This window comes from Delphinapterus leucas, chromosome 15 (assembly GCF_059928025.1).
Source record: "Delphinapterus leucas isolate spDelLeu-1000000601 "Yukka" chromosome 15, BTC_Dleu_Yukka2, whole genome shotgun sequence".
Taxonomy (NCBI): Eukaryota; Metazoa; Chordata; class Mammalia; order Artiodactyla; family Monodontidae; genus Delphinapterus; species Delphinapterus leucas.
The window spans coordinates 80,797,801-80,818,889 of NC_143143.1; the positions used below are offsets into that span (position 1 = coordinate 80,797,801).

The 21,089-nt window shown below is 41.7% G+C and overlaps 1 protein-coding gene across 3 annotated transcripts in view; it reads left to right on the top strand.

Moving 5' to 3' along the window:
- The first annotated feature begins 336 nt into the window (after positions 1-336).
- DOK5 (docking protein 5) overlaps positions 337-21,089 on the top strand; it is a 164,021-nt gene continuing 143,268 nt past the window's right edge. Inside the window, exon 1 of one of the 3 annotated variants that reach the window (XM_089897086.1) lies at positions 337-772. In XM_089897086.1, coding sequence (XP_089753212.1) covers positions 707-772 — 66 coding nt within the window. In that variant the 5' untranslated portion in view covers positions 337-706. The remainder of the gene's footprint in view (positions 773-21,089) is intronic. The other 2 variants (XM_022597744.2, XM_022597746.3) reach the window with 2 other exon arrangements.

Genomic DNA, 21,089 nt, shown 5'->3' on the forward strand with positions numbered 1-21,089 from the left:
AGCCCTTCTCAGGGCAAAGATGGGTCTGAAGGGAGAGGCGGGGTCGGCGGCGTCTGGGAAAAAAGTGAAATTTCCTCTCCATCTAAAATAAGCCCAGAGCCCTAAGAGACCAAGCGTTATCTCGGCGGGTGTGGGCGAGGTGCGGGGCAGGCAGGGGCAAGCTCTGGGTCCCGGAGGAGGGTCGGGGTCGGGACGAGAATGGGGGCGGGCGAGGCGGGCGGGAGAGGAGGGGAGGAGGAGGGTGAGCGCGTCCACGTGTGTCTGCCTGCGGGTGGCCACCGCCGGGCGCCGGCCCCGCGCGGCTCCTCCCCTCGCCCTCGCCCTCCCCACTCCCCCCTCCTCCTTCTCCTCCTGGGCCCCGGGAAGAGGCTGGGCTGGATCCCTGAGCAGCCGCCGCTCCTCCTCCGGGCAGGCTGGCTGATGAGTCAGCTGACGCCGGCGCTCCAGCCTCGCCTCACGGCGCTGCGCTCTCTGCGCTCCCCCAAAGTGGCTGCAAACCGGCCGCCCACTTAAAGGTTTTGGGGGACAGAGAAAGTGATGTGCGCCTTCTGAAGCCACGCCGGACCGCAGCCGTAAACGCTTCACCGTGTCAACTTTCTCCTTCCGCACCCCAAAGCCTTCTCTTGACCCTGGCCTCAGCCCTCCCCAAAGCCACTTAGGGTGCGTGCGCCTGGGTGAGGAGGGGGGTTGTCACTGGCTGTCCGGGATGGCTTCCAATTTTAATGACATAGTGAAGCAAGGGTACGTGAGGATCCGGAGCAGACGCCTAGGGGTAAGTATCGATCCTTTTTTTTCCCCCCCCGCCCCCTGTTCACCGGGTCAATTGTTTTTATCTGTAGCCAGCATCCCTGGAGGGTGGAAGGAGATTCCCGGCAGCGCGCCGGAGAATTGCGCTGTGGTTTCTCAGCCTAAACCCACATCTCCTGGGGCTGCCACTGTAAGGCCGGGTCTAGGTATGTAATGGATCTATCTTTATCTCTTGGATGACTTGGCCTTCTGATGGTGGCCCTGTGGTTGGCTTCAGTAGCCACTGGAGCCCGTCTACTGGAAGTAAATATTTCTCGGTAGCCATGGGAGTCAGAGCTGAGAAACCCGGGCGGGGTTGCTGAGCCCGCCGGATGCCCCCGGTGCCCCTCTTCCCACTCGCCGCCAACTTAACTTTTCCGGGGGATGGATGGACTGATTGAGGAAGGGCAGACGCTCTGAGTGTGAACAAGGTCAGGGACCCTCTGACCCCAGGGAGAAGTCTTTTCAGACTCCGGGTCCTGGACAGTGACCCACCCCTGGCCCAGGTGCTGGCAAAGGCGGTGTGGGTAGGTTCCATGGTCCTGAGCCTGGGTAGTGGATTCATTGCTGGAATACACACCGGATGCCCGCTGGAGGACTATTTAGGGCGGAACATAATACCTGGCACAGAGCAAGTGCTCCCTCGCTAAATATGTACTAAAAGGAAGAATGAATGAACCAGAGGCTACTTGTCAGGGATCGGATGTTGGCCCAGGGATGGCTTCTCTCTTAAAACCCCCTCTCTTTTGCCCTTTTCCCCTTTGCTCTTCATTGATGGACTTCAGAGAACTCATTCTGCTTCTCTTTGGGCTTGAGGGATGGCAAAGGAATTCTTGAGGGAGGTGGGGATACTGGAATGATTTTTTTTTTTTTTTTAATTTCAAACTACCTCATTTCTCTTTGCCTTGTGTCAAGTGCTGTTGCTGTTTTTGTTTATTGTGTGCTTTGGGGTGAGGGAGTTTGGGGAGAAAAGTTTACTTTCCTAATGTCTGAGAAAATAATGTCAGTAATGATGAAGAATGGCCACAGTGGGAATAGAGTTAATAGTAATAAATTGAACATCTTTCTCCACAAATATATGTCATTGGCACCTTTCTCTTATTTGGTCTTTGGACTTTTTTATGTACCAGATAATTTTACTGAAAATTGAAAGGCAATTTCACAGTGTTAAACAGTTAGGGAGGAAAACCTGCTGATGGGAAACATCTATAATTATTAAAAACTCTTACCTGATTTGTTTTGGTCCTTTTCTTTCTTCCTTCCTTGCTTCCTTCCATCTTCCCTTCCTCCCTCCCTCCCTCCCTTTCTTTCTCTCTGTTTTTTTTTTTTTTCTTTCCCTGCCGGTTACCATGTTTTAGCAACTAGGCCCCATGTTATAGTGAATATATAAATATATAATTAGGGAGAAATGTGACAGAACTAACCAACCCCTATCAACCCTTAGTTTCCTTGGTTTTCTTTTTTGCTATGCAGATATTCTCATCAAGGGGACCAAGTATTGTTAGGGTACTTAACATAGTGACTTTCATGCAAAGGGCAAGAAATAAGAGGAACTTTGTATTTTTTATAACCTTATGGGCCAGCCGACTGTTACAGTGTTAAAAGGAGCATTAGAAAACACCATTCTAATTTTAGATTTACTCCATCATGTCAACTGAGGAAATTGATAAGAGACATCCATTCTGTGCTAGAGAGCATTCCAATAGAAAGAGGACATGAATTATTAATGCACAAAATGTGAATTATTCATAAGGATCAGCGTTTATGCCAACTTGTGACACATGGTGATTTATTTGAAAGTCTAGTTACCATAACTTTCTAGTTTATAGTAATTGAGACTTTTTTCTGTAATATTACTGACACTATATAGTCCCGTGTGTGCCAGTGTTTACGGACAGATATTTGAAGCAGAAGGAAAGGAAATATAGTTTACTTTGCATCCCTTTATATTTTACAGTATCTTGGATGCCGACCAGAAGTGTACTTTCTCAGGATTTATTCATTGTGTCTGTGTTAACACTCAAATAGATTTTAGAATATTTATTGAATGATGGTTATTGCTCGTGGAGAGAAAACGTCAAAAATATAATCAACAAAATCTGGTTTTATTTGTTCAGTTTGATTTTATCACCAGTTAATTTTCAAAAAGTGTCCTAATGATATAATTTATTTATATAAACTGAAGAGGTTGATTACATAATTGTCAGAAAGCACCGCAAACTAAAGTTTTATAATGGAGGCATCAAGAGGAATGCTTCAGGAAAACGGCACAGGGACCCTCCGTCCAAAGTAAGAAATGTTAGTGGTATTAATCTAGGCTGCAGAGAGCCTAGAACAGCAAGCAGCATGTGGAAGTCTCAAAGAGTTGGAGGGCTTTGCGTTAGGTACACAGTAGGCGCTCAGTTAGTGCACGTTGAACATGGATTGAACTACAGAGTGAAGGCCTGACTTTGCAACTCATAAGCCCCTTGAGGAGCTGATATGACATGGTGGTTTTATTAATGGAATTCAGACAAGTGTCTGTGGATTAGAACCGTGTTTCGGAGGGTTTATAATTAAACAAGAAAACAACATTTCATCGTAAGCAGCTGGTGTGCCGGGGAATGACCCCCTCAGATTTGATAAGAGAAGAAAAGAGAACAAATCTTCCTTCTATTACTCGTTAGCTCTATGACCCTTGACCTCTCTTGGCCTCAGTTTTCTTATCTGTACAATGAACACTCTTTAGTGATGCTGTGAGCATTGGATAAGATAATATTTGTGAAAATGCAGTGAAAGCATACAGCATTGATCCTGATTTCGTTATTCCTCTGGTGTAATCAGAGATGAGTTAGGATTGGTGGAAGGATATAGGAATGATTGATTTTTTTAATCTTTCTATCTAGATGTGTCCAAAGGCATAAATGTTTATGCAGCTCTCGAACGTTTTCATTGGATGCAGTTTTTTACAAATTATATACATGTAAGTGATTTTTCAGTGGGGCATGAAATACTCTAAGACCATCCGCATTCAGATGGGTTGCAAATAAGTGGTCACCTTTAGTTGAGATACCAAGCAGCTTAAGTGATTAAACAATCAAATATTTGTAGACTTTTTTCTATAAACATCAAAAAGCTTAAAGAAATTCAACTGATTTAACTCAAAAGTCTCAGTATCTTCACATCTTTATTCTCTGGCTTCATCATCCGTTGGTTCATGGAGGTGTCAAGTTGGGCTCTGGGTGCAATACTTTTTCAGGATAATGTCGATGTTGCTGTTTTGAGGGCTGGGGAGGGGTGTGTCTACAATTATCTGGCAAATCCACAAAAGGCACTAAAAAATGTATTCTTTGAGGAATGGTGAGCTAGGCAATTTGCACATCATTAACCTATCATGTGGCTTAGATGGCATCATATAACTGCCCTCACTTGGTTTCTTCCTTTGCAACGGAGAGGATTTCCCAGTCAGTAATTGCTATGGCTTGTCCACCCTGCAAGTCTCAGAGTTTAAACTCACACCTGTTCACTTTATCTCCATGCAGTCCCCCTCGATTACCCGACTTTCAATAGCATCTCTGTGCTCTTTTGTACCAAGGACCTTTTCTCCCATCTAGCCTGCATCCTCATCTGGACGTCTCCTGTTCTCAGTATGTCCAGCCACCCCTGATTTTTTCATCCAAACCTGCTTCTCCCCGGAGGCTGCATCTCAGCCACTAGAGGTCCCAGTATTTCAGTTGCCCTGGTAAAAATCAGTCAGTCAAGCAAGCAAGCAAGCAGCAAACAATAAAAACTCAGCCCCCCTTCCCACTTCCTCCTTGTCACAACCCCACAACCAGTTTATCGGGAGGTCTTGTAAACTCTGTTTTGGAAACACGTCTAGAATCCGACTACCTCTCACATCGTCTGCCACTGCCGCTCTGGCCCAAGCCCCCAATATTGCAGAATAATAACCTCCTAATTTATCTCCCTCACTGCTCAGACCACCAAGAGTTATAGCCCTACAGCGGGCTCCGGGGCCCTGTGCTGACTCAGAATCTTTTATTTATTGATTTATCTTTGGCTGTGTTGGGTCTTCGTTGCTGCGCGCGGGCTCTCTCTAGTTGCGGCGAGCGGGGGCCATGCCTTTCTGCGGTGCGCGGGCCTCTCGTTGCGGTAGCTTCTCTTGTTGCGGAGCACGGGCTCTAGGCACGCGGGCTTCAGTAGTTGTGGCACGCGGGCTCAGTAGTTGTGGCTCGTGGGCTCAGTAGTTGTGGCGCGCGGGCTCAGTAGTTGTGGTGCAGGGGCTTAGTTGCTCCGCGGCATGTGGGATCTTCCCGGACCAGGGACTGAACCCGTGTCCCCTGCATTGGCAGGTGGATTCTCAACCACTGCGCCACCAGGGGAGCCCCCTGACTCAGAATCTTTTCTCTTGCTGTTCCCTCTGCTTGGAATGCTGTTTCCCCACGTTACCTCTTCCTGGCTGGCTCCTCACCTTCTTCAGCCTTTCCGCAAATGCCACCTTCTCATTGAGGCCTTCCAGCCACCGTATTTTATCTCTTCCCTCCTTCTCCCGCTATATCCCATTGTTTTTTTTCTCTCTAGACTTATCACCCCCTCACTTACCAGTCTGTATGTTTTACTTGTTGATTGCCTGTGTCTCCCAAATGGTATGTGAAACTCCATGAGGGCTGAACCCCAGTGCCTGGAACAGTTTCCAGCATGGAGAAGCACTCGATGAAGATTTATTGAATGCATGAATCCATCACTACCTACTGGTTTAAGAGCATATGCTCTGACACGAGATGGTTAAAATCCCAATTCAGCGACTGGTTATGTGACTTTTGGTGAGTTATTTAGCATTTGTAAGCCTCAGTCTTCTGTAATAATAGGGAGACTCATAATATCCACCTAATAGAGGATTCTCGTAAAAGGCTTCACACAGTGCTCGACACAGTGGAAGCCAAATTAATGTTTATTGCCGCTCTCTCTACTGCTGGTGCTGTTCGAGGATGATGATGCTTACATGGTTGTTATTTTCGTCTCTTTCACTGCAATAGCTCTCATCCTCAAAGACCTTGCTCTTTAGTTAGGAAAACGAAACTTAATATCTGTGAAATAATTAATGTACAAGCACCGATGTTAGGTTATGGAAGGGATATTTGCCTTTGTAGGATTTTTCCTGATCCTTAGATAAATGGCAAAGGTATCAGGACCAGAGAAACCCATCTCCACGTAACTTTGGTTTGAGCGAGCTCATCGTACTAGTGCGTAGCTGTTAATTTGGGGATCTTTTTTCTGGGTGGCAGAGTAGATTCGAAAAACTGGTTAATTAATGGCCAAATTTTAGGCAGAAATATTTTCTCACTCCTTTGTTTCTCTGTTGCACTTGACCCAGTATGCCAAAGAGGCTTCATATTTCATTTAGGGTTTGAGATTTATAGATGATCAGGGATCTGTGCATTTTTAATGATATCGTGTCAAAGTTATATTCATAACATCAAAATCATAGGAATTGGGGCTTCCCTGGTGGCGCAGTGGTTGAGAGTCCACCTGCCGATGCAGGGGACGCGGGTTCGTGCCACGGTCCGGGAAGATCCCACATGCCGCGGAGCGGCTGGGCCCGTGAGCCATGGCCGCTGAGCCTGCGCGTCTGGAGCCTGTGCTCCGCAATGGGAGAGGCCACAACAGTGAGAGGCCCGCGTACCGCAAAAAAAAAAAAAAAAATCATAGGAATTGAATAAATTCATCATATACCGTCAGTACATGAGTGTATGTACACACACATGCACACAAACACATACAACCATTCAGTAAGATTCGTGAAGCATCCTTTTCCTTCCCCAAGGAAAAGAGAGTCTGGGGCTAACTTCCAGTAGTGAAATTTACGGTCAGTTAGACTGAATACACTTGCTAAGTATTGCCTAAGAGTATTCAGTATTTTAGCTCCATTTGAATCAGCTTCCCTGGTTTCCATGTCGGAAGTGCTTTCCAGCTGGTATTTTAGTCATTTTTATTCAATGGTCTTTGTGGATGGTATGATTAATTATGCATAAAGTCAGCCTTTAATCATCCCCAAAACTGATTTAAGCAAAGAATGGCCAATTTAGTGATTTTGTGTGTAGGCATAAACCAAATTACTTGTGTGATGATTTTCCCCACATCTGCCAATGTATTTTTTTTATGATATTCATTAGATGGCTAGAAATATTTATTTTTTAAGCAGCTTTGTAATTTTTGTGGATCATTATCTTTGGTATTTTAAGAATTTAGTTTTCATTTGGGATATATTTGATTTCATTTATTTTATCATGCATCAAATGTTTACTGAGTGAATATTCATTTTAAGAAGCTCAGGGAAAACCACCTTAAATAAGACAGATACAGTCAACCTCCTCAAGGAATTGACAGTCTATTTGTGGAATGGTATTGTTAATATGAGATTAATATATTCACTCTAGTTAAGGATGAATTAGTTTGAGTAACGAGTCAAATATTGAAGTGAAAAGACATCTGCAGGTATCTCCAGTTTCATTTTCATGAAACGAGGAAGGGGAAATTTGATTTTCCTCTTCCTCTAGGAATTTGATCCCGGTTAGGTGGAAATAAAATTTTGGGGGTTTCCAAGCCAGGAAGAGATTAGGATACCTCCCTGCTGCAAACCCCTGTTTCTGTGAAATTCAAAATGAAATTGGGAGTTTAGAAATGCCACAGATATATGTGAATGTTGAAGTTAAAATAGCTTCTTTCTAGAATGCAGATGCCTACATTTTGGATGAGTATCAGGAAGCTGACTTTTTCGGAGCAGTTGGGGGGCTATGTTTATTTTTTTAGTGTTCTGAGCCTCTGTTGATGCCCTGGGTCTCAGAGAACATAAATGTTAGCCGTGTGTACTGTGTTATGGATAAGGTGCAAATGATTGTTCTCAGGTGACTTCATAGCTTTTATGAGATTCTTAGAGAGATCAGGACTTTTGTGTCCCGAACCCTGTCACCTCCCACCCTCCACAATTTCCAAAAAGGTTAAGAACCACTGTCTCATTTTTTTAAATTAAATTTTTAGATTTTAGGTAATACTAGGTTCACATGAGGTGTAAGAAATAATACAGAGAGATTTCGCATGCCCTTTACCCAGTTTCTCCCAATGGTAACATCCTTCAAATCCCTGGTATCACAACCAGGATACTGATATTGGTACCATCAAGATACAAAGCATTCCCTCATGACAGGGTCCTTCGTGTTGTTCTTTTATAGTTGCCCCTTCTGCTCCCCCTTCCCATAACCCTAAAGCCCTGACAACCACAAATCTGTTTTCCATTTTTATAGTTTTATCATTTCAAAAATATTATATAAATGGAACCATACAGTGTGTAATGTTTGGGGATTTTTTTTTTTAACTCAGCATAATTCTCTGGAATTGTCGTGGTTGTCTTCAGTATTGTGGGTATCAAAGTTTCATTCCTTTTTATTGCTAAGTTGTATTCTGTGATATGGATGTGCCATAGTTTGCCTAGCCATTCATCCATTGAAGGACATTTGGGGGTGGTTTCCAGTTTTAGGCTGTTATGTATAGGCTGATATAAACATTTGGGTCTGGGTTTCTGTGCAAACGTTAGTTTTCATACCTCTAGGAAAATGCCCAGGAGTCCAATTGCTGTGTTGTATTGGTAGGTGCATGTTTAGTTTTTCAGGAAACCGCCAGACTGTTTTTCACAGTGGTTGGACCATTTTACATTCACACCAGCAACGCATGAGTGATCCAGTTTCTCCGCATCCTCGCCAGCATTTGGTGTTGCCCCCCAGTTTTTGGTGCGTCAGTTTTGGTTTAGACGTTCTGATGTGTGTATATTGACATCTCCTTGTGATGATGAGATGATGATTGACATCTCCTTGTGATGCTGAACATTTTTTCGTGTTCTGATTTGCGATCTGTACATACATTTTTGGTAAAATGCCTAGTCATGTCTTTTGCCCATTTTCTTTTCTTTTTTTTTTTTTTTTTTTTTTTTGCGTTACGTGGGCCTCTCACTGCTGTGGCCTCTCCCGTTGCGGAGCACAGGCTCCGGATGCGCAGGCCTAGCGGCCATGATTCGCGGGCCCAGCCGCTCCCCGGCATGTGGGATCCTCCTGGACCAGGGCACGAACCCGCGTCCCCTGCATCGGCAGGCAGACTCCCAACCACTGCGCCACCAGGGAAGCCCAGCCCATTTTCTAATTGGGTTGTTTGCTTTTAACTGTTGAGTTTTGAGAGTTCTTTGTATGTTCTAGATATTAATCCTTTCCAGACATGTGGTTTGCAAACGTTTTCTCTCAGTATGTAGCTTATTATTTTAATCCTTTTAACAAAGTCTATCACAGGGCAGAAATTTTTAAGTTTGATGAAGTCCAATTTATCAGGGTTTTTTTTCCATTTTGGTACTAATGCTTTGTCCAGCCCAAGATCCCAACTATTTTTTCCTACTTTTTTTCTTTCCTACTATAAATATTTTATAGTTTTACCTTTTACATTTATGTCCATGATCCATTTTGAGTCAGTTTTTATATACAGTGTGCATTTTAGGTGTAGGTTCATTTTCCGCCTATGGAGGTCCAACTGCTCCAGAACCATTTGTTGAAAAGCCTGTCTTTTCTCCATTGAGCATATTTATGTGTATCTATTCCTAGGTCCTCTACTCTCTTCCATTGTTTTGTGTGCCTCCATTGTACAGTGATATGTCTACATATGTCTACATGTGTAGCTGTACAGTGTCTTGAAATAGGGTAAACTGGTTCCTCCCACTTTATTTTTCTTTTTCAAAATTGTTTTAGGTATTTTAGGTCCTTTGGTTTCAATATGAATTTTCAAATACTCTTGACTATAACTACTACAAGTCTAGCTGGGACCCTCCCTCCCTCCTTCCCTTCCTTCCTTCCTTCCTTCCTTCCTCCGTTGAATTGGTGCATTTTTAGAATAGTGTTGACAATAATTACTACAAATCTTGCTGGGACACTTTATCTCTCTTTCTTTCTTTCTTTCCTTCCTTCCTTCTTCCCTCCCTCCCTTCCTTCTTTCATTCATAATTGAATTGGTGCATTATTTTTTTCCTTGGTGGACATAGCGTACATTTGGGACTCACACTTCAGTTTGGATCTCAACTTGGCCACTTACTGACTTTGCTTACTCTTTCCGAAATTTAGCTTCCTCATGTACAAAAATGAGGGTAATAATATGCTTCTCATAAAAGATATCAAACTCTTGATCCTGTGCTGACTCACAGTAGAAACTTCGTGAAGGTCTGTAATGTTGATTTTTATTTTTTATTGTTAAGAGATTGAGGTGATATTTGTTGTTTGTTGTCTGTAAGAACCATAAACTGGTAGAAATTAATTCACTCGTATCTCAGCAGAAGAGACGCGGCTTTGGTAATGAACAACAGGTAGCATTGTACTTTCCTCTTGCCGTTAACTTTAGCGATTCATTTTTATAACATTGGGTTTATTTAGGAGCCACTGATGAAACACTGTATTAGAAAATATGTAGTTGAGTATGTTCGACAAAAATGGCAGACCTTTGATTAAAGATTGACCATCATATTTTTGCTTATTAGCTCTAGACGTCTTCCCCAAATGTGAGAATCAGGTCTTGAGAGACCATTTTAGGGCAGTAAACAACATTGAATCATAAAATGAGAAAAAGTGCTACTCTTATTTAACTCAGCTTAAGGAGCTGTCGGCTAGGAGGCCTTTTAATAGAAAACCATACTTAGGTGCAGAGTCTTCAAAAGTATCATATTTTATTGTATTCGTTAACATTATATTGTATTACATTTTACATTTACCTTCAAGTGATACTGCTTTTCCATTTAAGATAAGAATATATAGTTTCCTCTTTAAATAAATTTATTTAATTTAAAAAGCGAAGTCTTAAAATAGATAATTAACACATAGTGCAAGTGTTACAAAGAAGCAGCAAAAACTGTTGGGGTAGGTGGTGGAACTCAGATGCAGCACAAATCCAACTGGTGGGCTGTGTGTGACTGAAGTTTGGGAAACACAGGAGGATTGTACTTATCTTTCTAAGTGGGTTTCGTGAAAAATTCTTTACTTGTAGCTGCCGTATGGCTTGATTCCATACAAATATATTGAAAATTGGGTTCTAAGAAAAGATATCCCATGTACTCAATACCATCCTCTAAGGAACTTCGTCTGATATGACTATGGGTGTGTGTGTCCCTTCCCACCCCCAACTCCCCCAAACCCACAAACTTGTCTCAATTTGCCTAAGTTTTTATTTTATCTTCCCTTAATTCATTTATACAATGAATACTTTAGTGGTTAATAGAAAGAGAAATTAGCCTATCTTATGAATGGACTACTAACTCAAATTAAATTAAAACACGAGCTTGAGTTCAAAGCTTTTACTTACTACAAGTTACACTATTCAGGAAAGTGCTGTAGTCTTAAAATGCATTTTATTATCTTAATACCACACATTACCTTAATAAAAGAAAATTATTTCTAAAAAACTTTGAGAAATCATACCTCTTTGAATCCCCTAGTGAAAGAGTTCATTGACTTTTCATATGAACAATTTCTTCAGATTTCCCGCTTTCCATTTACCAATAGCAGGTATTTTAGCTCATTTGCCAAAGAACCACTTTTTGAGCCTGGGTTGTATTTCACCAACAGTGACCCAAAATCTAGATGTTATGAAACTAGTCTGGTCTTCAACATCCATTAATTCAGATGGAAAATGTTGTGTGAAGTGTGGTTTGAAAGGAACATTCCCGGGGACTTGGCCCCAGGAGAGGTCTTAATCCATTTGAATCCATCGTCTCCATTGATGGATGATTTTTCTCTGATTTTCTTCCGGCTGGCCCTCTCTTGGTATCCAGATTTTAGCCTTATATTTCCTGCCTGAGACCAACCTATATGGATCATCACATCCAAAGTTTTCCCCTTGCATCCCTCTAGAACATTGTTCTTATTTTTGTGCCAGATACATTTTTTTCTTAATTTATTTCTTTGTAGGGTATGTCTTCTCCCACTAGGCTGTAAGTTCTGCGAGACCAAAGACCTTGGCTATCTTATTCACTGCTGTATCCCCAGCTCTTAGCCTATGGTAAATGCTCGATATTTGCTGATTGAATGAATAAATGATTTTACTGCAGGTCAGAATAATGGAATGAGACATTCAAGAAGACAAGGAGAAAACTGTGCCTATGTCCCACCTGATTTTGTGGTGTTTTCTATTTTTGAGTGGTAGGATGTTCTAAGATGTCTCATAATTGCTACTGGTATGTAATCTGCAAATTGAGTACCAGGGAATACAGCAATTAACGCACGAGGTTTGAGTTGGCCCCCTTAAAATTAAATTTTATTTGATGTTTTTTGGAATAGGTAATATGTATACTTGGTACAAAATTCAAAGGTACAAAATATCTACATTGAACAGTAAGATTCTTTTCATCCTTGTCCCTAGGAATCATCTAGTTTCTTTCCACAGAAGCAACCACTGTGAATAGTTTATTCCGGAAGAGTCTATGTATAAAAACTTTTTTGTGTGTGTGCATGAATGTATGTGTGTACGTGATATATATAATTACATACTCATCTGAGCTGTGCTTTTCTTATTTAGCAACATATCATTGTTTTCAATAATCAGATAGAATTCCACTGTACGGGTATATTTGCTGTATTTGCTTATTTATCCATTCTTCCTTCTTTCCTTTCTTCCTTTTACTTACTATTAAATATGTGCAGGAAGTAGGAGTTTTTATGTCCATTTTAGAGATCAAAAGACTGAGTTAACTGTGATGTTAAATTTTTGTGCAAGTCACACGTGGCAGCGCCTAAGTTTGAGTTCAGGCTGCTTCTCTCTTGTGGAGCATCTGAGTAATTCCTTTTTCCCTGTTACAGACAGTGCTGCAAACCCCCGCCCCCCGCCATCTCATCCCATGAAAAGCATATTGGTGAATAGATTCCTAGAAGTGGACTTATTGTCCAAAGCATATTCACATGTAAAATTTTATCAAAGTTGCCTTGGAGGATGTTCCCAGAAATCTGTGAACCCACCCCTTTCCTCCCATTTTGCAAAAGTGTGATTTGAGAGCTGTTTCAAGATTCTGCTAATCCAGTAGGTGAAAAGTGAATCTGTTTTGTACATAGATTTTCTCAAGCATGATGCTGAGTTCTTGGCAATTTTAGAATCTTTCCAGTTTTGCAGTCTTTTTTCTTTTAAGAATGACATTTACACAATTTAAAAAGTAGTTGTTAAGTAAGGATTTAGAAACACGTAAACGATGATTTATTTTCTTAGAACAGCACCTTCCTGGGAAGTGCTGTGTCAAATCTTTGACCTAGAAGATATGATAAATCATATGTTAACTGTGGCTGTGTTTGTTATTTTTATTCTGAAGTTAAAATGATAAAACTGAAAATTTGCTCAACATATATTGGGTAAAAAAATATGTTTATTGAATCAAACAAATGCATAGTAACTAATGTTGCCCAATCAATATATTTATTAACTCACTCAATCTTGTAAGATGCTTCAAGTGGGTCCAGCTGGGAGGAGGGATGATAGACTAGCATCTCTGCCCATAGTAAATGCTCAATAAATATTTAAGTAAAGGAATAAAACCCTGAAATAACATTTTGCATATTCAGTTATGAAACAGACAGTAGCCCTAGCATCTCACGAGTACGTATATCCACAAATCCCAAGAGTTTTGAGGAATTCTATTGGGTGATGTTTGTTGGTAGCCCTTTGGCAGTATCCAAACTGCAGTCCTCGGCACAGGACAAACATGTGGAGACGAGAAACCTGGCTGGAATAAGAATGGCCTGATTTTTTCCCCCTGTCCTGCCGCTGGCCCTGTGCTGCGACCAAAGCGTGTCACTGAACTTCTGACGCCTCAGCTTCCACTGTGGCAAGATGGAGATACAAATGTCTGAGCTCCCTCTCTTCCCACCTGTCTGCCTCTGAGCCAGAAGCATGATTGTGGATGTGAAGAGCATGCCCAAGCACACACAATATCCCATTTAGTCCCAAATTGGTTTCTGCAGTGCCCTGCTCTAGGCCACCTGAGTGGAAAATAGCAGAGAAGACTTTGGATGCCACTGTGCTGCTATGACTTGTGTCAGACCACAAAACAAGAACAGGTGACTTGAAAAACAATTATTTTTTATGATTTACTTTGGATTTCAAAAGGCAATGTTGAATTTCTGACAAGAAAGGAAGGAAGGAAGGAAGAAGGAGGAAGGAAGGAAGGAAAGAAGGAAGGAAGGAAGGATAAACAGGCCCACACTACCTACAATGAAAGATGGCTTTTGCATATATGAAGTCTTTTTAATTTACTAGTGTTTTGTATTACGTGTACATGGTAAAGGAAACAAGGCAAAAAAAGATAGCATGAAGAGGGAAGTTCCCTCCTATGCCAGACTTGTCTCCATTTCCAGGCAATTCTAGTCAGATTCTTGTATATTTGTATGGCGATATGTATATGCCTCTATATATGTATAGGCATATATAAAAATGCATGTGTTTTTGTGTGTGTATAGTTTGCTTTGCACATCATATTATTAAGTACTGTTATATACTCTGTCCCTGTTCTTTTTTTTTTTGGTGGTACGCGGGCCTCTCACTGTTGTGGCCTCTCCCGTTGCGGAGCACAGGCTCCGGACGCGCAGGCTCAGCGGCCATGGCTCACGCGCCCAGCCGCTCCGCGGCATGGGGGATCCTCCCCGACCGGGGCACGAACCCGTGTCCTCTGCATCGGCAGGCGGACTCTCAACCACTGCGCCACCGGGGAAGTCCCGTCCCTGTTCTTTTTAACTTAGCACTTTAACGTAGCACTTTTCAGACAATTTTATAGATACCCAGTATTCACTTATTTGGCTGTCCCATGATTTCTTTAATTCGCTCACACTAATATTGGACATTTTAATATAGTTTCTAATTTTTGCTAATTAAACAATGAAGCAGTAAACATCCTTGTGCATGCACGTATGCGTACATGATACTATATTTTTCTAAGATAAGTTCTAAAAAGGAAGTTGCTCTTACAAATTTGTGTATATTTAGAATTTTGATAAATAGATCTAGTTTTCCTTCAAAGAGATTGTACCAGGTATACTTCCACCGAGAGTGTCCAGAAATATTTGTTTCTGCCAGTCCTCACTTGGGGTGTGTTTCAACTCTGTGAGCCTGTGTGTGTGTGTGTGTTTGTGTTTGTGTGTGTGTGTGTGTGTGTTTAACTTTGGAAGGATATTCTCCTGCTCAGTCCTCCACTCCCCAAATTTATTCTGCTTACAGAAAACTGATTACCTAGTAATCCAATCCAATCCTATCCTACCTCTACTTTAAAACTCTCTAATGCCTTCTCCTTACACATAAATATTCTGCAATGTACTTAAGACACTTTGCGTGATCTAGACCCTGCCATATCTCATCACAGCCAAGTCAGTTCTCAAATCATTGCGCCCCCAAGTCAGTACTCAAGCCAAACTTACCTACTTTAGTTCCTCCGGTGGCCAAGCTCTCTTTCCTCTGTTACTGCCCTTACACATGTATTTTCACTGATCGGAAAATTCTTCCTCTTACTTTCTCTACTTCTTTCTCATCCTGAAATCTCGGCTGGGATGTTATTGATCTGGAGATGCTTTTCCCAGCACCATCCCACATGTAAATGCCGGGAAAAGCCAGTCGCCACATGTGGATCTTTAAATTTAAAATCAAATAAAATTTTAAAAATTCAGTTCCTTAATGACACTAGCCACTTTCAAGTGCTCAATAGCGACATTTTGTTAGTGGCTACCATGTCAGGCAGCACAGATATAGAATGTTTCCATCATTTTTGAGAATTCTGTTGGACAGTGCTGCCTTAATTTCTTCGTAACACTCATGGCTGTTTTAAAGTATGTGATTGAACACGTTGTTTTGATGGTTTTACCCTCATTCGTCTGTGAGCCCCACAAGGGTACAGCTTATTCTTGTCTTGCTTCTTGGTTTTTTCTTATAGTAGGGGTTCAATAAGTATTTGTTGAATGAATGACTGAGTGAATTAAAGAATTCCTCCAAGCTCTTAACTTTATTGTTGTGCCTTATTGATCAGCAGGCCTTCTGGGAAGGGGCTGGATGTTCCATGCTTTTATCCAAGTCTCCTTCAACGTTCCAGTTAGATACCTTAGCAGGACCCTAGTTCTTTCACCACCAGCATCATGGAGATTTTTCCTCATTGGGCTTGCCGTTTCGGCATCCATTGCCTAACTGTGGAAAGGTTGACTGGGATTGGGCTAGACCAGTGTAGTGGCATTGTACTGTGCTCCCAGATCTCCACCCGTCTCTTCCAGGACTGAAGGCTTGCGGCCCCGCACTGGGAGTGCTATGAGTGTTGTAGACAGACAGCTTGCAGCCGACGCTGAAGAGAGCTACCTGACCAAAGCCAAGCCCCTTTCCTGGGGCACAGCCTACACTCATTGACTGCCCCGGTTTGGGACAACTCTGCAGGCATCCAGGTTCCTGGGTGGAGACGGATGCATTGCTGAGAGTGCGTCACAGCTGACCTAAATCCTTTTTTTTTTTTTTTTTTTTTTTTTTTTTTGCTGTACGCGGGCCTCTGTTGTGGCCTCTCCCGTTGTGGAGCACAGGCTCCGGACCTGCAGGCTCAGCGGCCATGGCTCACGGGCCCAGCCACTCCGCGGCATGTGGGTGGGATCTTCCCGGACCGGGGCATGAACCCGCGTCCCCTGCATCGGCAGGCGGACTCTCAACCACTGTGCCACCAGAGAAGCCCTGACCTGCATCCTTGACGACCTCCTAGGTGTTGCTTCCAGAGCCCTCCCCACGAAACATTCTGAACGCAAATTTCCTTCTTAGAATCTGCTTTCTGCTAAACCCAACTTGCAGCAACTTGATTTGTAATTGCAAACCTGCAGCCTTAGCTCAGCCTTCCAAAGAGGGAGCCAAGACCTTTTGCAAGAATGTGTTTTACTTGATTTGCAGGCCCATGGTTTCTCCCTGTATTTTACCCGGTGTTCTCAAGACCAAAATGGTGGGCTTCCCTGGTGGCGCAGTGGTTGAGAATCTGCCTGCCAATGCAGGGGACGCGGGTTCGAGTCCTGGTCTGGGAGGATCCCCCATGCCGCGGAGCAACTAGGCCGGTGAGCCACAACTACTGAGCCTGCGCTTCTGGAGCCTGTCCTCCACAACAAGAGAGGCCGCGATAGTGAGAGGCTTGCGCACCGCGATGAAGAGTGGCCCCCGCTTGCCGCAACTAGAGAAAGCCCTCACGGAGAAATGACCCAGCATAGCCAACAAATAAATAAATAAATACAAAAAAACCCCCAAAATGGTCCTTTAATTTACTTTTCACAAAATGAAAGTTCGATGGCTCATTTCATTTCTTTTTTAAAAAAATTAACTAATTAATTAATTTTTGGCTGCATTGGGTCTTTGTTGCTGCGCGCGGGCTTTCTCTAGTTGCGGTGAGCGGGGGCTACTCTTTGTTGCGGTGCACAGGCTTCTCATTGCGGTGGCTTCTCTTGTCGTGGAGCACGGGCTCTAGGCACGTGGGCTTCAGTAGTTGCAGCACTCGGGCTCAGTAGTTGTGGCTTGAGCTCAGGCTCAGTAGTTGTGGCGCACGGGCTTAGTTGTTCCGCGGCATGTGGGATCTTCCCGGACCAGGGCTTGAACCCGCGTGCCTGCGTTGGCAGGCGGATTCTTAACCTCTGCGCCACCAGGGAAGTCCCATTTCATTTCTTATGTTGTTAAAATGCACTGGTCCCTTCAGCAGACTCATCTAATGAATGAATTAGGAAAATACCTCCACTGGTTCATTACATTGAATTTGGACTTGGTAAATTATTAATATCAACCATGGTTTTCTCTGGGAGGAAGAAGCTCCAGATAAGCAGTAGGTAAGATTTATATGCAAATCACTTTAGCTTTTTTTGCTTGAAAGGCCTGATGGCAGTTCTTTTTCCTGAGTACTTGTTTACACCATCATAAAAGGAGAATTCTGATTATAGCTTCTTGTAGCCAGAGGGAAGGAATATGCTTTTGTCTGCGGATTTGAGTCTACTTTAATCCTGAAAGGGGCGTAGCCCACTCATGGAGAGGAGACAATCTGATTTTTCTTTAAAACTGTCAATTTCATTGGGCAACTGTGAATTTCTGGAGAACATTTGTAACATAAATGGAGTTCCAGAAGACATGCTGATGGGCAGATGTTTCAAGATTGATTAAAGATTTAGAAAGAAGTATATTTCCCCAGGCTGCTGGACTACCTTTTAATGAGATTGACAGGTTTTACACATGGGATTAAAAAAGTTCTTTATCATACAGAAATAAATTTCTTAAGTTAAATCCGTTTGAGAGAGATGGATACAGGATAAAGTGTGTGTGAAGCAGATTGGACATTTTACTGGTGTTTAACTTTGAAGCTTATTTTTCAGAGATAGATGAAGTTGGATCTTTCAAAGACGAAAAAGTCATTTTGTTAGACTAATTTCTCTAATATTAAAGAAGGGGTCAGCTCCCCATCAGTTAAGGTCATGCATTCTAGGGAATTTGTAATCGTGATTTTTAGATGGGTATTTAGGCATATGGACTTAGAAATGAGCAGATTTTCATTTTATCTTGTAAAGGTTCAAATGGAGAAAGGCATTGGCATGTTAGTTGTAGAAACGACCAACAAGGAGAATATAAGGGTTATTAAAAGAATATTTCTCACTATTCTGTGATCTAGGCATGCAAGTGAAGATTATATTAAATTTAAGGGGTAACATATAAAAAGAATAATATCAATTCAAGTTTTGAAACCAGAGGGGAGAGAAAAGGCCAGAATGATAAGACATTCATGGTGCGAAGAGATTTGATATGAACTCGTTTGATCCCTGTATTTTGCTGATGGGGAAACTGAAGCCAGGAGCAATTTCATGACTTCTCCGAGGCTCTGGCCCCTCAGAAATCATATTTTTAAGCTACAGTGTGGAATCTACAATGTGGAATTATCCTGATATATTGTGAAGTGTGCAAAAAAGCAAGTGGCAGAAACAAAGAGGGATTTTGGCACAGATGTGTGCACATGAATATTTCTGCATGGGAGTAGATGAAGGATGGAATAGTTCTGGTCATAACTCTTGGAAAGTAACTGTGCTTTCCTCTAAGAAGTAGAACACTGGAGGTAAAGTGAGGTGGGTGGTCATTTGCTTCTTAAATTTTATGCTTTTTAATTTATTTATCTATCCATTTGTTTGTTTATACACATTCATACCTTTTGTAGTGCAATAAAAATAGTATCACGACCCTAATTGGGCAGAGATGGAGGATAGCAGTTGGAAGATAAGACTTTTTTATTAGTGAACTCATTTTACTTAAAATATATTGAAATTCATTCTCCGCATGACAAGGGCATATCCTCATGTATTGTCTTGTCCTGAAAGACATGGTCCAGTAACATCACTGACCTTTTCTCTCCTGTATCTCTTGGAACTCGGAAGAGCGACAGATTATGTTCATTCCTATGTAAAGTCATCACATATGACTTTCACTGTATATTTTCTTTTGCAGGAGAGAAAGCTCGGCTATGTGGCTTTCTGCACCTTAACATAATCATTATGGCTTTGCCCGAAACACTGTGAGACATCCTCACAATTCTAATGAAATATATTTTCCTTTAGTGATCACTATTGACGTTTTCATTAGGAGCATTGAGAGCTCAGGCTTTCAGCAGCATCTCACGGTCATAAATTGGAGGATTAAGTGGTCTTTTTACATATCATAAAGTTTATCAAGGGAACAACAGCTCTAGTTTGTCAAGAGAGAAAGATGGTATTTGGATTCTGTACTTAAATACGTAAGCATGGCAGCTTCGTCAATGAGAGACTGTGTTCGGACTGGACAAAGGGGAGAAGAAAGTTGGGTCAGATTTTCAGAACAAATCACACTGATTTGGAATTTCAGTATATCTTGATAATTTGTTTACTTCCAATTTTCTGTGCCATTTTACAAGTGTTGATGTTCACTCTTATGTAGCAAAATTACATCCAATATTTCAGACCCAAGGTCTTGGTGAACCGTTTAATTTGTATAACCCAAGCCCTTTGTTTAGGACAATAATAGAATGCAGGGAAGGAGAGAGGAAATCTTGTCGCTTTGAGCTGGGTTTATAAAGGTTTGTTTCCAAAAGCTATTGAACAGTATTTTTGTAGGTTTTGGCCCTACAGCCAAATAAAGATTTTTCTGTGGAAGCATAATGCCATCTAATTACCATGTCAGTGTGGTTGGTTGTAATTTGGACATAGAAATATTGATAGAAATTAGTGTGAGCTCTATGAATCAATATACTGAATTTGCACCTCACAGTAGTAGGACACTTAATAATAGCTAGTGCCATTAAGATTTAATAATAGTAGGACACTTAATAATAGTTGGTGCCACTAGGCAAAACATTATATACGTGTACAGGGGAATTAGTTACTACTCGTGACGCCATTTTATAGATGAACAGAGTAAGGGTCAGAACACTGACGTAGCTTGTTCAAGGTCATATGGCAGACGAAGATGAACCTGGAATTGAGCTTGGCATTTCCTTAACTCTTGGAATAACACTTAATCATTGGTATCTCTCATTTCCTATGAATTCATGGCATGATGGGTGTAAAGAAAAGACCTGGACGATACAAATGTCTCTCTTGAGTAGAAGTGTTGTGTCCCCGCCCCCAAAGAACAATTTAAAGCACATTTTAATTGTGTTCGAATTCAGTGGGTCATGTCTTTACTTTTCAAATTTAGTGGTTTTTCTTCCTGAAGGATGTGAGGTAGTTTGTTGTGCAATATACTCCATTGGTTAATAAACTGCTAGATATTATTTATTAAAAAATTACATAAACCTAATACCTCAATACAAAGCTGTTATTTTAGTATATCTCATTCCACTTTCCCCCCATGCTTCTAAAATTTCACATGGTTGCTATTATTATATATTTACAGTGTCATGTCCTGTGTATGTTTTAAAATGTATTGCGTTACACACATTTTCTCAAATAATTACAGAATCTTTCAAACCATAATTTTAAAGTCTGTGATACTCTGTTGAGTAGGTACATGATTACTTGATAGTTTAAAACAGTTAAACTGTTTCAAATTCAAATAATGCCCAGGCCTATAACTTTGACCATGTAAAGGACTGTTCTCTAATAATCAATGTGATTATGAAGCTAGAGAGTTTGAATATTTTTATGACCCTTGATATGCATCGCGAATTAACGTGCCCAAGATCCACAGCAATTTACATTGCTGTCAGCAATGTGTGAAGGGACAAAGTCCAGTTTTTAAGATGAGAAATCTAGCAGCCTGCCACAGAT